Source organism: Corythoichthys intestinalis, chromosome 13 (assembly GCF_030265065.1).
Source record: "Corythoichthys intestinalis isolate RoL2023-P3 chromosome 13, ASM3026506v1, whole genome shotgun sequence".
NCBI classification, from domain to species: domain Eukaryota; kingdom Metazoa; phylum Chordata; class Actinopteri; order Syngnathiformes; family Syngnathidae; genus Corythoichthys; species Corythoichthys intestinalis.
In genome coordinates this window covers 22,883,513-22,899,242 of record NC_080407.1, presented here as the reverse complement: position 1 = coordinate 22,899,242, position 15,730 = coordinate 22,883,513, and the positions used below count along the sequence as shown (strand labels likewise).

General features: G+C 38.6%; 2 protein-coding genes across 5 annotated transcripts in view; one reads left to right on the top strand and one right to left on the bottom strand.

Annotated features, from left to right (window-relative positions):
- LOC130928038 (gastrula zinc finger protein XlCGF57.1-like) overlaps window positions 1-15,730 on the top strand; it is a 52,636-nt gene that overhangs the window by 11,707 nt on the left and 25,199 nt on the right. For 3 of the 4 annotated variants that reach the window (XM_057854234.1, XM_057854233.1, XM_057854232.1), the window contains 2 exons: window positions 498-608; window positions 5,695-12,014. In XM_057854234.1, the coding sequence (XP_057710217.1) occupies window positions 498-608; window positions 5,695-7,268 (1,685 nt within the window). In that variant the 3' untranslated portion in view covers window positions 7,269-12,014. Of the gene's footprint in view, window positions 1-497; window positions 609-5,694; window positions 12,015-15,730 lie in introns of those variants that run through there. The other variant, XM_057854235.1, reaches the window with a different exon arrangement.
- The window catches only part of LOC130928033 (oocyte zinc finger protein XlCOF6-like), a 46,042-nt gene continuing 34,844 nt past the window's right edge, over window positions 4,533-15,730 (bottom strand). Inside the window, exon 4 of the mRNA XM_057854224.1 lies at window positions 4,533-5,729. Coding sequence (XP_057710207.1) covers window positions 5,698-5,729 — 32 coding nt within the window. The 3' untranslated portion in view covers window positions 4,533-5,697. The remainder of the gene's footprint in view (window positions 5,730-15,730) is intronic.

The window sequence follows — 15,730 nt, the reverse complement described above, 5'->3', positions numbered from 1 at the left end:
ACTGGCTTCCTATTTCATACAGAATTCAGTTCAAAATCATCCTTCTCACTTACAAAGCACTCAATAACTTGGCCCCGCCCTACCTCACAGACCTTCTCTGTCCCCACACCCCTTCCCGTCACCTCCGCTCTTCTAATGGAAACATCCTCGCACCGCCCAAACAAAGAACACACCGAACTAGGGGGGACAGAGCCTTCTCCGCTGCCGCCCCCTCCCTTTGGAACTCACTCCCAAAACCCATGCGTTCATGTTCAGACCTTCCCACATTCAAAAAACTGTTAAAAACTCACCTTTTTAAACTAGCTTTTAACTTATAATTATTTTCTTGTTTTGTTCTGTCCACGTTGTTTGCTGTTTCTGTTCCTACTGTAAAGCGTCTTTGAGCATTGGTAAAAGCGCTCTACAAATAAAATGTATTATTATTATTATTATTAGAAAACAATTTTGGGGACACAAGTTTGCAAATGAAGAAATAAGAATTGTTTGTGGTCTTGCAGATCTATGTGTCAGCCAAGCCCATTGTCTTGAGCACCAGGAGTCTTCATTCGTCAAGGGGGAGGAGGAAGAGTCGCCATACATCAAGGAGGAAGAGTCCATTCACAATAAAGGTCATCCCAAGCATTGTTTTTTTCCTTTAGATGAGGCAGAAATCAAATATGGTACCTTCTCATTAGTACGAAAATGTCTTCCAGTCTAATATAGTGGATTTGCTTTCTTAGTAGCTGTGCAATGGACTCGTGAACTGACGTAAGGTTTGCGCCACGGCATCGACTTGACTATTGTTTGCAGATAGAAAGATTTATTTCTATGTAAACAAATTTGCTTTGTTTGAAGTTATTACATGAGGTAGATATATTATGCGCAGTTACAAGTGTGTAACAGACACACTGAGTAGCGCAAACAAGTGCGTAACGCAATGTCAAACACACTGATGGCAAACATCTGGTCACTCCAACCACACCAAATCAAGTGGAACATTTACTCATAGGGGTGTGACAAAGGTGTGGGAAATTTCCGATTCTTAGAATATTCGTGATTTGGCCGCTGAAGATTCGAGAACGATTTACAAACATCCATATTCCAATTATTTAAATATGCTAAGTAAAGCAGAACTAAAAAACAGTCAGCGCGGTCTTCGGGACGCAATAAGGAATGAACCATAGTAAATATCCACCACAACTCATGCCGCTAGATAAATCGCTGACAGCCGCTACAAACAACGCCCGGTTCAGGCATGAAAATCTCTTACCTTTCGGTGAAATTTGCCGTTTTGAAGTAAAAAAGGATGACCTACGTGAATCGTGTAGATCAAAGGAGAAAATATTTAGGGGGGAGGGGAGCAGATGAAGGCATGTGCCGGTTACCTTCACTGTTTACCATTATGAAAACGTCGCGGTCACAAAACCACAAAAAAATTCCGTCATACAGTAGTGCATATTGGCTATTTTTCATGTGTCAAAAATGCAGCCAAAAGTGGCTTGGCGTGGCAGCGCTTACCCCTTCCGCTGTTTGATGCTGCGTGTGTCAGTGACGCTATTCCAGCGAACCCAAAAACAAACACTCCAGACACTAGGCGTACTTTTCATCAATTTACTGAGCTCTCAAATCGTGGTAACTGAAATATTCCAAATGAATACATTTAAAACGTTGTACAATAGTATTTTTCCATGTGTGAGTAGCTTCAACAGGTTAGCTTCATGAAAATGTTCGCCAAAAACAAAACACACATTTTCCTTTCAAATTCAATATACAAACTAACTAAAAACTTACAATTCAATTCAATTTTATTTGTATAGCCCAATATCACAACAGGTTTGTCTCAAAGGGCTTTGCAGAGTCTTTTTAATACACAGTCGAATGTTAGCCTTGGCTTAGCTGGCAGAGCAACTTTGTTGAGGTTATAATCACAGCGAAAAAACAAGTTTGAAGTGGAAAAAGGATAGCGTCAAAGATCGCTAATTGCGACAGATGATCTTGCCCTAAGCACAAATTCACGTTCACTGGACTGGGAGAGGTCTCAAACCCAATGTTATTTTTTAAATGAATGCATTTGCCAGCATATTGAATTTGGTGAGTAATGGTTTCAATCATTTTCATATTTTGCGGTATAACAAAGTTACTGCCGTTTGTTGCAGCTTGCATTAAACACTGCCAGAGCTAGCCAAATCTCCGGTGAAAAAATAGCTCCTGTTAAGTTAGCGTGAAGCTCGTGTATTTAACAGTAATATAAAAGCAGAACTGTCATCTGATCACTTTCTTTCAGTAAAGAGCAATCTAACGCATTCATTTTTCTAAATCAGTAATCTGATTAAAGTTACTTTCCTTGATGCCTGTGCATTACTATTTTGTTATTGCCTCATAATGTATGTAGAATGAAGAATAGTGTAGTCATGGGAGTGACATCACATGTCATATTTTCTAATCAGAGATGGGGGGAAAAAACGGGTCACGTGTATTACCGTGCTGCATGAGCCGTGAGCGCTGGGAGTTTGCGGCCAAAACAACATAGCCTTGCTACCTCGCCAGGATGCAATGAAAGAGGCAGGAAATATACTACAAACGACTGCATTTGCTCACTGGAAACACAGCCATTACTTCACATTTTTGTCTAGTAAAGATGACAAAAATATCTCCGTGTGTTGCGAAGTTTGCGCTGGTTAAAAAAGACTGTCGACCGCTAAAAGCATCCAATTCAAGCACTACTTGGAATTACAGCACAATGCGACAAAACTCGAAACAAAGGCTACATGTACGAGACAGCCAGTACTTTTTGATACTGCTCGTGCTCAATCCTCGGTTCAAGCTCACTTGTTGAAGGTTGTCAAAGCTTAGGTTTAAAGAAATTCTAAATATCCGTCTTGCCTCCTCAGCTGTACTTTTGGCTAAGCAAAGCAAACGACAGTATCTAAGGTGCTTTTGACACATGATCTGTTCAAAAAATAATTTGGACCCATTATGAAATACTTTGAAGGATTATTGTTCATTTCGTTCATTTTTGTTTGTTTTATTGCTTTAAAACTTTTATAGACAACATTTTAATGGCTATATTTAATAGTCTTTATTTTAAAGGGGAAGTTCAGAATTTTTTACTTTAGGCTTAATCTTTGAGTTAGCCAGGGTTTAATTAGTCTTTGGAGTTGATTTGAACAAATTCTGTGCAGTTTGTCAGTTAGTTATTTGTTAGTTTGAGGGCTGCGGAGTGGCTCAGCTAGCGTGAGTCAATGGTGGTTATCACAAAAACGTTTTAGGAGACTTAAATTCTTGGCATTTAAGTAATATTATATTATATAATGGCCAGAATCTCGTTATAATATTGTGAAACTATAACAGAAACATACACATATTCAATACTCAATATTCAATAAACTACACGACACACTTATATACACAACTGTTATATGGGTTACACAAATTGCTTAAGCTACTAGCTTTAGCATAGGCTGGCTTCTATTACACAACAACAACTTAGGACCATTTTGTACATACAACCTTTCAGCACAGAGATGTTTATATACCCTCTATTCATGTTATTATAAATATAAATTACTTAGACATATATTTCCGGGGCAGAAACGTAACAGAAAGCATTCACGAGTGTCAATGCCGCCGCTAGACACCAGACTGTGGAAGTGAATGAGCCAAACTGTGACAAAAAAAGATGCAACGAATTATTCTGACCGGTAGGTGGCACCAACACATTGCGAATGGTCAACTGATGTCCCATACTGGTGCATATAGGCAACACACTGTGACTTCACCTTTCCAACATGATTATAAACAATTCTTTTAAAAAAATACATATTTTAAATATGTAGCTTTAATATTATCGTATACAACATGTACAGTTGTGTAACTAATTATTGAACCCCCAAAGTAGATGGTGTTTTTGCAAGTTTGACATTCATTTTTCATCTTGTTTATAATCACATCAAATAATGACATGACGAAGACACAAATAGATCTGAAATAACCAAAATATTTTTGGAAATATTCCAATTTATGGCCTTTCTGTGATTACTTCATTGACAAAATTATTCTACCCCTTAGGTATGTATAACTTTAGCACTTAGTACAACATCCTTTGCAACAATAACATCCTTTAGACGTGAAGCATAGCTTGACGCACGTATCTTGCAGTGATCCACAGGTATCTTTGCCCATTCCTCATGGGCAAAGGCCTCCAGTAGGGTCTTCTTTTCTTTTCAATACTTCATTTGGGGGACATTCTTGAGTCACTTCCTTTTCAGCAGAGGTGGGTAGCGTAGACAAAAATTTGACTCAAGTAAGACTAGCATTACTTCAAAATAATATTACTCAAATAAAATTAATAATCCCCAAAAAAATGTCCTGAAGTACAAGTAAAAAAATATTTGGTGTGAAAAATACTCAAGTAATGATTAAAATTGTAACTGCTTAAATTTTTGTTTGCTTTTTTTTTAATCAATAAATTATAAAAATTAAAATTGCCACTGCTTGCACCTGAAGGATGAGGGCGTGTCAATGCACAATGACTAACAGCCAATAGACCCTACCCACCGACGTCACAAAATCACGTGATCGCTGTATTGTTCCGCCCCCTTGTCCGTCATTTTGTGTCTGTATTATCAATGGTCTCAATTGATCGAGCATTTTATAATGCATTTCATGGCAGACCCGGTGCTTTCCGATGCCGTAAACTCACTTGATGCGTTGCATAAAAGGCGTTATGTGGAAAAGCTTCAGTTTATCCATTCGCTAGATCCATATTTGATGCCTAAATCGATGTTTTTCGACCCGCTGTTTCCGCCGTATTTGCCTGACATCTGCTAGCTACCCTGATATGTACAACTATCTTGTCCACACAAAATCAGCCTATTCTTACGAAAGTTTGAAAAACTTTAAGAGCTTGGAGGCTTATAAATACTTCGTTGCTGGTTGGGTGAAACAGGTCCTCGTCCATGAAAATTCGGCAGGAATCTATCTTGTGCTTGGAAAGGTGAGTGACGAAATTTTCAATTCAAAATCTTTTGTTCTTGCTAACATCCACTGTCAAGTCGAATGTATTTCATGTCATTTGTCAATGGAGCTAGGGCTTTTAATGTTTATATGGTTTAGCGATAGCACTCTCACTACATACATACGTGTATGTTGTCGGCGATTAGCCTAGCAATGATCTTAATTGTGGTTGTCAGCCCAAAACCCTCTAAATATATATTAAATGCATCTTACCAGATATAAAATGACTACTACATAATCTGTGGTAATCGTTTGGAGCCCAGTTTTCTCGTCAAATTGCAGCAGCCCATCTCGCTCTCTCCTCTCCGGGTCTCTCGGAATCCGGTAGAACTTCAAGTCTCTCCGTCTATCTTCTCTGTTATTGCAACCGACCGCCACACACGCCTTCACCATTTTGATTATTAATGTTAACGAGCAGAAAAACACGCCGTAAATAGGAGGAATGTACGTAGCCGTAACAGGTAAACACGATATGTTGACGGACAATTGGGCGGCACCAGTCAGGAGGGCGGAGTTGTGACGTCACGTGGGTAGGGTCTATAGGTGCATCGATGTCATGGGAATGATAGCCCAGAATGCATCTTGTACACGCGCGCACATACACTCTCTCACTCGCTCTCTCAGCGAGTCTAACGTCACGGCGTAATAGCTGGATAGACGGTCCATAAAATATATCATTTGTCTTCTTGTGTCTTGCAGGTTTCAGCAAATATCTTTGTCCTGACGCTCAACAGCTAAAGAGAGAAGTACAAATTCCAATCAAAAAGAAGGAGGTAGAGCTGACATATATTAAAGAGGAGGACGATATCACCATGTCGACTGGTGAGCCCTTGAATAGCGAGGATAGTCCGAGTGAGGCCAGCGGAGCGATGGAGCCTCCAAGCAGCAGCTCAACAGAAGGATCGCAAGCACACATTTTCATCACACCATCAGATAGAAATGGCGCCACGTCACTCTCACCTTACAAAGATGATGGTCAGAAGAAATCTCACCGTGACGACAAACTCTGCAAATGCTCTCAGTGTGGGAAAACCTTTGTTAATAATTATAGTTGTCGTATGCATATGAGGAGCCACACTGGAAAAAAAACTTTTTCCTGCTCAATTTGTGGTCAAGGATTCAATAGAAAGCAAAACTTGAAAATACACACAAGAACCCACACTGGTGAAAAACCTTTTTCCTGCTCAGTTTGTGGAAAAAGATTCACTCAGAAGAGCGACTTAAACAAACACACAAGAACCCACACTGGTGAAAAACCTTTTTCATGCTCAGTTTGTGGTCAAAAATTCACTCAGAAGAGCCACTTAAATCAACACACAAGAATCCACACCGGTGAAAAACCTTTTTCCTGCTTAGCTTGTGGTAAAACATTCAGTTCCAAAAACATCTTAAAAGTACACACAAGAACCCACACTGGTGAAAAACCTTTTTCCTGCTCAGTTTGTGGTAAAGGATTCAGTCATAAGAATGCCTTAAAAGTACACACAAGAACCCACACTGGTGAAAAACCTTTTTCCTGCTCAGTTTGTGGTAAAAAATACACTCATAAGAGCCACTTAAATCAACACAAAAGAACCCACACTGGCGAAAAACCTTTTTCCTGCTTAGCTTGTGGTAAAACATTCAGTTACAAAAACATCTTAAAAGTACACACAAGAACCCACACTGGTGAAAAACCTTTTTCCTGCTTAGTTTGTGGTCACAGTTTCAGTACAAATACAAAGTTACAAATACACACAAGGACCCACACTGGTGAAAAACCTTTTTCCTGCTTAGATTGTGGTCAAGAATTCAGTCGTAAGAGTACCTTAAAACTACACGCAAGAACCCACACTGGTGAAAAACCTTTTTCCTGCTCAGTTTGTGGTCACAGTTTCAGTGAAAAGGCAAAGTTACAAATACACACAAGAACCCATACTGGTGAAAAACCTTTTTCCTGCTCAGTTTGTGGTCAAGGATTCACTCAAATTCAAAACTTAAAAATACACACAAGAACCCACACTGGTGAAAAACCTTTTTCCTGCTCAGTTTGTGGTCAAGGATTCACTCAAATTCAACACTTAAAAATACACACAAGAACCCACACTGGTGAAAAACCTTTTTCCTGCTTAGATTGTGGTCAAGCATTCAGTTATAAGAGTGCCTTAAGAGTACACACAAGAACCCACACTGGCGAAAAACCTTTTTCCTGCTCAGTTTGTGGTGAAAAATTCGCTCGCAAGGATTGGATTAAGAGACACGTGTGTGTTGGTGTGAGAAGCAGTGGCAAATGACTGTTTTGCCTGTCATTCACGCTGCCTTCATCAGATTGTGCACGGAGGTCAATTGTAGTCTTTAGAGTTTCCTGAAATCCTATTGAGGATTGGCAGTATTGGTGCCTTACATGTGCTTTGTCCAATCCTTGTATGTTATGGATCCACACTGTTGCCAAAAGTATTGGCTCACCTCATGCAACTCTCAAGTTGAGTGGCAATACTACTTTTCACAGCTAATATTTGAAACAGTAGACACCAAATTACAAAAATTCTAAACCCTTCATCAATAATATAATTACATAAATATGGAAAATTATGATTGGCTCACAAATATTTGTTATTTGCGGAGGGGTGATTATACAGTATATAATTCAAAAAGTTACTATTACTGCTCTTGATTGACAGTGACATATTATGGCAGAGTATTAGGGCCAAATAAAGGGAGGGGAAAAAAGGACTACGAGATTAAAGTTTGTACTCTTACTACAAGAAAAAAAGTATTATTACGTAGGGGTACTGTAGCTGAATAAGGGGCTACGCACTTTATGTTCATGTTCCTTAGCTGGTCTCTCCGACAAAGCATCAGTAAAATCATTCCATTGATTATAATTTGATGTAGATGAGCTAAAAGATAACTGATTTTCTTATTTTGGAAACTGATTCTAAAACACAGCCTCACAAGATGCTTTCATTATTGATGACTTTAGTGGAGGCGGCAAAGTGCTACAGAAAGTACGTTGCTGCTTATTCAGCTACATTACCCCTACGTAACAGGACGACTTTTTTTCCTCCTACTAACAGTGCGACTATAATCTCGTAGTCCTCTTTTCTTTATTTTGGCCTGATACTTTTTCCGACAAATTGGACAATAATGATAAAAATTGTTAGTGCTTTTAATCATTCAGGCCCACCCACGTCGATGAAAATCTCTCGACTCTGCTTCGAATGTAAAGTGCTTGTACTTCACTGTGATTAAATTTATTCATTATAAACAACTTTTTATTCAGGCCTAACCTCCTCTTCCCTTTGTTCAGAACAAGCCTAATTATGATTATAATATTATAACTCAAAACTAGGGTTGTAACTAAAACCGATACTTTGTTACAAAGTTGATTCTAAGATTCAGAAAATGTGACGGTACTGCCTTTACTGCAATACCCGAAGGATCGCCGGTACCGACACGACAGATCTGGCTGCTGCTTTTGTGTGGCATACGAGGAGAAACAAGTTGCCGGACAAGCGGTCAATTACACCGCTAAAATGGGGGTTGTAAATGAGCAGTTATGTGGCAATCCAGGCTGTGCTAAAGAACGAGAGTAGAATTTACCTTTTTTTTTTTTTTTTTGCCAAATAAGGTCCCTTTTTTTAGGACACCATTACCTTCTTTTCCAAACTGTTTTTTTCTTCAACCATCCCGAGCAAAAGATCCTTGTGTCATCTGCAAATAAAACAAATTTTAGTATTCTTGAAACTTTACGTATATCATTTATATAAAGAATAAACAGTTTTGGACCTAACACTGAACCCTGGGGGACGCCACAAGCAATGTCCAAGCATGATGATGAATAGTTACCCTCTTCAACCAGTGTAGTGCCAGCCCCCTGATCCCATACTCTTCAAGTTTATTGATCAAAATGTCATGATTAACAGTGTCAAATGCTTTAAGATCTAAGAATATTCCAACTGAGTGTAATTTGTGATCAATAGCATTACTGATCTCCTTAAAATATTCAATGAAAGCTAGTGATGTTGAACTGTTTGCCATAAATCCACCCTGACTGTCAAAAAGTTATTTTTACTTATGAATTTGTTTAATCTGTTGTTGAATAATTTTTTTTAAAGAATTTTGGAAAATTGTGGAAGTAGAGAAACAGGCCTGTAATTTGTGAGGTGGTGTCTATCTCCAGTCTTGTATAATGGCACTACTTTAGCTATTTTCATTTTGTTTGGAAATTTACCCGTTGAAAATGATAAGTTACAGATATATGTTAGTGGTTTTGAAATCCCCTCAATGACCTTTTTCACAACTGCCATGTCAATGTCATTTGAATCAGTGGATGTTTTACATTTACATGTATTTATAGTTAGGGCCCGAGCACTAGACGTGCGAAGGCCCTATTGTTTTGCAAAGGATTATTATTATTATTTATTTATTTATTTATTTTCAGGGCAAATGAAAACGGCCAATTTGGAGGCCTGAACATGCGCGAAAAGTCACCAAAATTTGCACATACGTGCGGAAAATTGTAAATTTTAATAATTTAACAACGTTGCAAAAAAATGTAACAAAATGGCTCAGTGGCGCCCCCTTGAAATTTTAAAATTGGCCTATAACATTAGGGTTTGTCAGCGTTTAGCAATGAAATTTGGGGAGTCTATACCTTGTCTAAAACCGCTTCAAAAAAGCATTGGCACCCATATTCCAAACCCAACAGGAAATCGGTTATTTTGGATCGAATATGAAATTTTTATCGATTTACAGGGTGCACATTTGAGACCTTTTCGCCGAGGGAGTTAGTTGGATCATCTTCAAAATTGGTGAGACTGTTCAGGAGACATATGAGATCTTAAGTTTCTAAAATGGTGTGTTTTCATTTACGGGTCTGACCTGGGCGTGGTGCCAAAGTCGGCCATTTTTTCGGCAAAACACCGAATTCAGTAAATGGCTAATAATTCCTTGACACAACTTTCAATCTTTTTCATATCTGCCATGTATATGCGGTATCCCAGCCTAAACACGACTGCATTGAAATATTACCCATTAGGCCTAGCGCCCCCTAGTGAGAACAGGAAATGCCTTTTTTTACGAGACAGGTTCCTCCTCCAAGGGAAAAAAATCTGTTGACCTCAAACCTGCATCAGGGGAGCCTTAAGACCTGTGTTCAGGTGCCTGATGAAAAATATTGAGGTTTCGTTGAAGCGGAGGGGTCCAAACATGAAAGTGAAAATGATCGTCAACAATTTGTCTCGCAAAATACTTTGAACAGTCATAACTCAGCAGATATACAACATATCCGCGCCAAACTTCCCATGCTTGTTGAGAGTCATACCCTGAAGGGTCCTGTAGGGGTCATTTGCATCAACTCTACAGTGCCAACTAGTGGCGACAGAAAGGAGTTTTAAAAAAGGCCTTTCCTATTGGGTTTTTTCAACGTAGAGCAATGAAATTTGGGGAGTAGATACCTTATGCCTAACTGCTCAAAAAAGCCTCTTGCACCCATATTCCAAATCCAACAGAAAATCGGGTATTTTGGATCGAATGTGAAATTTTTGTCCATTTCTAGTACAGTTTACATTTGGAGGCCTGGACATGCACGAAAACTCACCAAATTTTGCACATACATGCGGCTTTGTGTGGATTTTGATAATCTTGAAACGTTACAAAAAAATGTAACAAAATGGCTCAGTGGCGCCCCCTTGAATTTTTCAAGTTTTCAGTTTTAAAAAAGGCCTTTCCTATTGGGTTTTTTTAACGTAGAGCAATGAAATTTGGGGAGTCGATACCTTGTGCAAAACTGCTCCAAAAAGTCTCTTGCACCCATATTCCAAACCCAACAGGAAATCGGGTATTTTGGATCGAATGTGAAATTTTTATCAATTAACAGGGTGCACATTTGAGACCTTGTCACAGAGGGAATCAGTTGGATCATCTTCAAAATTGGTTAGACAATTCAGGAGACATATGAAATCTAAACTTTTCAAAATGGTGCGTTTTCATTCATGGGTCTGACCTGGGCGTGGTGCCAAAGTCGGCCATTTTTTCGGCAAAATGACAAATTCAGTAAAGGACTAATAGCTCCTTGAAACAACGTTCAATCTTTTTCATATCTGGCATGTATATGCGGCATCCCACCCTTAACACAAGTGCATTGAAATATTACTCATTAGGCCTAGCGCCCCCTAGTGGGAACAGGAAATGCCTTTTTTACGAAACAGGCTCCTCCTCCAAGGAAAAAAAATCTATTCACCTCAAACCTGCATCAGGGGAGCCTTAAGACATGTGTTCAGGTGCCTGATGAAAAATACTGAGGTTTGGTTGAAGCACAAGGGTCCAACAGGAGAAGTAAAAATGACTGAAGCCATTTCGTCTTACCACAAGTTTTGAACAGTCATAACTTGTACAACATATCTGCGCCAAACATATCGTGCTTGTTGAGTCGTAGTCTGAAGGGTCCTGTAGGGGTCATTTGCATCAACCCTACAGCGCCAACTAGTGGCAATAGAAAGTCACTCATTTTTTAAAATATATGTCCAGTTCTTTTCAGGTTGGTCATTGTAGTTTCAAGACCTTTTAAAATACTTATTTTACGGCCCATGTCCACATGTCTCTGTCTGTTGCTGTGATGACCCTTTATTCGCTCCTTTTTTGTAGTCCTCTGTCCAATAGGGGTTTTTATCTCTTAGGTGTGTGAATGTAAAGAGGCAACTTTCGCGCATGTTAGGTTCTAATGAGATGATTAGAGAGGACGATCTGCCACCACCCTGACCTGCACACTGTCCGAGTTGCATGACGTCCGAGTTGCGCTAGATTGCGAGGGCCCGTTCAGTCCTGCTTGCAGGCCTAGTTTACTATTGTATTCTTTCCTACATACCCTTATGATATTGGTCAGTATAGTTTTTTTCTGCCTCTGTATTTCTTTGTTTTATGAATTCTTTATACAGTGTATTTTTTGTTGTCTGCTCTGCCATTGTATTGGCCAGTTTTTTTTTTGTTTTTTTTTATCATATAATGATGTGAATATATTCAAAAATGTTTCATTTACACAGTCACTGTCAATTCCATTACATACATTTTCTCAATTTTGTGCCAATAAATTCTTTTTAAATGAGTTCCTCACTTGCCTGTACTTGACATTCTGCTCTGGCAACTTTCTTAGCTGGGTGCCGTTATAAACTGTAAAAACTGGTGATCACTCATATTGTTAATTAACAGTCCGCTTACGGGATTACTTTCGATGTCATTGGAGAATACATTATCAAAGTAGCACTCTGGGTTGTGATTCGACTCAGTCTAGGGATTTTTGGATACATACTCATACTGTACATGGTATTGATAAATTCATCAACCGATTGGTACTTGTTTGGATTGAGAAAATCAATGTTATTTGAAATCCCCACAAATGAACACAACTTTTTGAATGGCTTTTGAAAACATTTCTCCTATCCAGTCCCTGAATGCTTGAATACAAGAGCCTGGTGCTCTTTATATACAGCTGATTATGACATTACTGCTTTTTCATCATCTAATTCAATTGTTATATATTCCAAGAGGTTATCAACCACTGTTGTGATACTTTCTATAACTTTGTAGTTCAAATTTTTATCTACATACAAGGCGACACCTCCTCCATTCTTATTCTTTCGGTTTAAACTCATAACCATCCAGTTCAAAATCCATACCTTTATCTGCTTTGAGCCATGTTTCGGATATGGCAATTATTTTGAATGGTTTTATAAATTGATTCAGATATCCTCTCATATTACTGAAGTTAGCATAGATACTTCTGCTGTATTACTGATAATTTATTGTTCATTTTAATGGTAGAGTTGTACTGTTCCTCAATGTAATAGCAGCAGTTGATGTTGGGATTAAAAAAGAAATTATTGCATGGATATGTTGCATTGTGCCCTGTGATTGGCTGGCAACCAATTGCGAGTGAACCCTACCTACTGCCCGCAGTTAACTGGGATAGGCTCCAGCACCCTGGTGTGCATATGTATTGGTTCAGGTGACACACCGTTCGATTCAAACCTTCGTTTTCAAAAACTACCTAAGAAACATTTTGAAAACTTCAAGAATGAATGTCTGGATTATATTAGTAAATTTATATAGCATTATTTGAGCAAAAATTATATCAACATACACAAGAAATACAAACTTGTTTTCATCTCTTGAGTATCCAGGAATGCAAAAAAGTAAACATTTGTCTTAATACCACTCAAAATTGTCGGACTAAATTAATTAAATACAACAAAAAAATTGTCTTAGTCAGGGAATAACATGATAAAGATGAAGCCTTCCTTCAGGTAAAAAAACACGACTGCTTTTGTCCACAAGCAAAAGTCGACACATTCTAACTACTAAGCTATATTCGCAACTGCTGCTAATCAGTACGTGTAATGTCTGAGTAAGATTGAACAATTATGTTCGATTTGACTACAATTCTGTTTGGCGTCACAGCTGAGATATCATTAGCTTTGCTAAACGGTAGTTATACAACGATAAAGAAATGGGAAACACTCATCTACTCCAAGTCACACAATATGCAAGTGTTCCAAGTTTATTGTTTACAGGTGGAAACACTGTTAGGCAAAGGAAGACTATTTGATGTGCCACAGCAATTTACTGTATGTTGATGGACATATATCGAGACTACGTGCATTCAACTTTTTACACGTCCTGCCTAAAGTTGTAGATGACTGATGGTGGAAGGTTCGAGTCATGCTCCACCTACGTTAATATTTTTCTAATAATTTTATAAATTGTGGATTATTGACCTGTTTTGCACATGCATAAATTGTTTAAAAACAAAATAAGAAATAGAATCATGTTGTCCAAAAGTTTTATTGTGACCAAATCTGCAATAAATAAAAGAATGACATATTGCTTGTGTTTATATGGATCCATATGGGTGATAAATTCATAATAGCATTACTATAATCTATCTGTCATATTATTTGTAATTTCGTCTCATTTTGGTCACTCAGGTGGCAGGCGTATATATCTCCACCTCATGTTAACACAGGCTAAACAGACTGTCAGAATTTTGTCCACGAAAGATCAACGAAGTAATAAGAACAACATTTTAGTTGGATCCTTTAAGTTTTAAGCGAACCACATCCTTAACTTATTATCTACTGCTGCATTAGATTTAAGGCATATGGCGAGTTAGATCCACACTGGCCCTTTTCTAACAGCTGGTCGCTGATCAAAACATTCAGCTTCCATCCATGTACTGTATGTAGGCGCTTCCAGGAGTTAACACAACCAAGCACAGCACAGAAAGCGCAGTAGCCTCATCTACGTCGTGCTGAATTCATTTTTGAGGATTCTCTGGGTTGCTTTGCTTTGATTTTGCAGTTTAAATGTGTCTAACACCGCTTACTTCAGCCACACTTCATGTTGTTCTATATAAACTGGAAGTCTGTAGCAGAAAATGTCAAAGATGGCACCGCCCATGTTTCGCTCAGGAAACTTGTCTATACTGCTATCAGATGAGACATATACAAACGGACACAAACCTTTCAGCTGCTTGCTGGCCAGGCACAGAAACAGCAGACTTGCGAGTAGTTCTCCAAGGCCCGGGCAAGATTTTCTTTTTTGATTTTAATGAATATTTTGGAGAAGCCTTGTCAGATGGTTGCAGGCGGGAGTACACCTTCAATATCTGGGAGATTTCATGTGTTGACAATGCTGTGACAGTTCAATTCAGGCTAACAAACACCGCTAGATCATCCTCTGCCTCCCAACCAGGTACTCCTCTATGGTCACATCGATTATGCTGGCAAAAAAGCGTACTAAAAAATCCTAACAAAACTTGTGTAAAAGTAGAGATGAATTCATCAGTGTGTCTGTGATCAAATGCAAGTTTACCAAGGTCGATGTTCGAAGCCCACTTTAGTCCATGTGATCCAATGATCTCTTAACAGTGCTGCGAACAGAGTTGTGAGAGACACCGCTGTCAGATGTGGCCTCCTGGAGGAAGAAATGGAGGGCTATGGTTTTAAATAAGACCGTGAAAGGTTACAACATGAGAAAGGTTTGATTGTAATTACACATACACAAAAAGGTTAACCATAAACAACAAATATGGATAGATTATTAATAAAAATGCAATTCGTGTAAATGAATGAATTGATCAATCCAACATTATAAAGTGGGTTTAACTATTTGTCAACCTATTCATAAGCAGTTATGTATTTAATAATAATCATTTTATTTAACGGTTTTCATGAAGATCAGTGATGCTTTAGAAGAAGATAAAAACGCAATCATAAAAATAAAATAACAATAAAATATTAAAATAAAACAAGCATAGAATTAGAAGGTAAATTTGTGTATAAGAATCACAGTTATAAGAGAAGAAGACTGAGACACAATAGTGAGAGTGTAAACAGGATGGTGTGCCAATCAGAGCACCGGTAATTTTCCTTATATTCATCCAAATCTTCCTTGATGTACAAAAAATGAGGAATCATAACTCCACAGGGCATAAGGTATGAATTCAGTCTGTAAACAATACAACAAAAAAGGAATAAGCTAAACTACTATCATAAATTTTTTAATCAGGAAAATACAGTCAAGTGCCCCAGTCGACCCAGGACACGCTGGAGAGACTATGTCGCTCGGCTGGCCTGGGAACGCCTTGGAATCCCGCCGGAGGAGCTGGCTGAAGTGGCTGGGGAGAGGGAAGTCTGGGCTTCCCTGCTAAAGCTGCTGCCCCCGTGACCCGACCCCGGACTAAGCGGAAGATAATGGA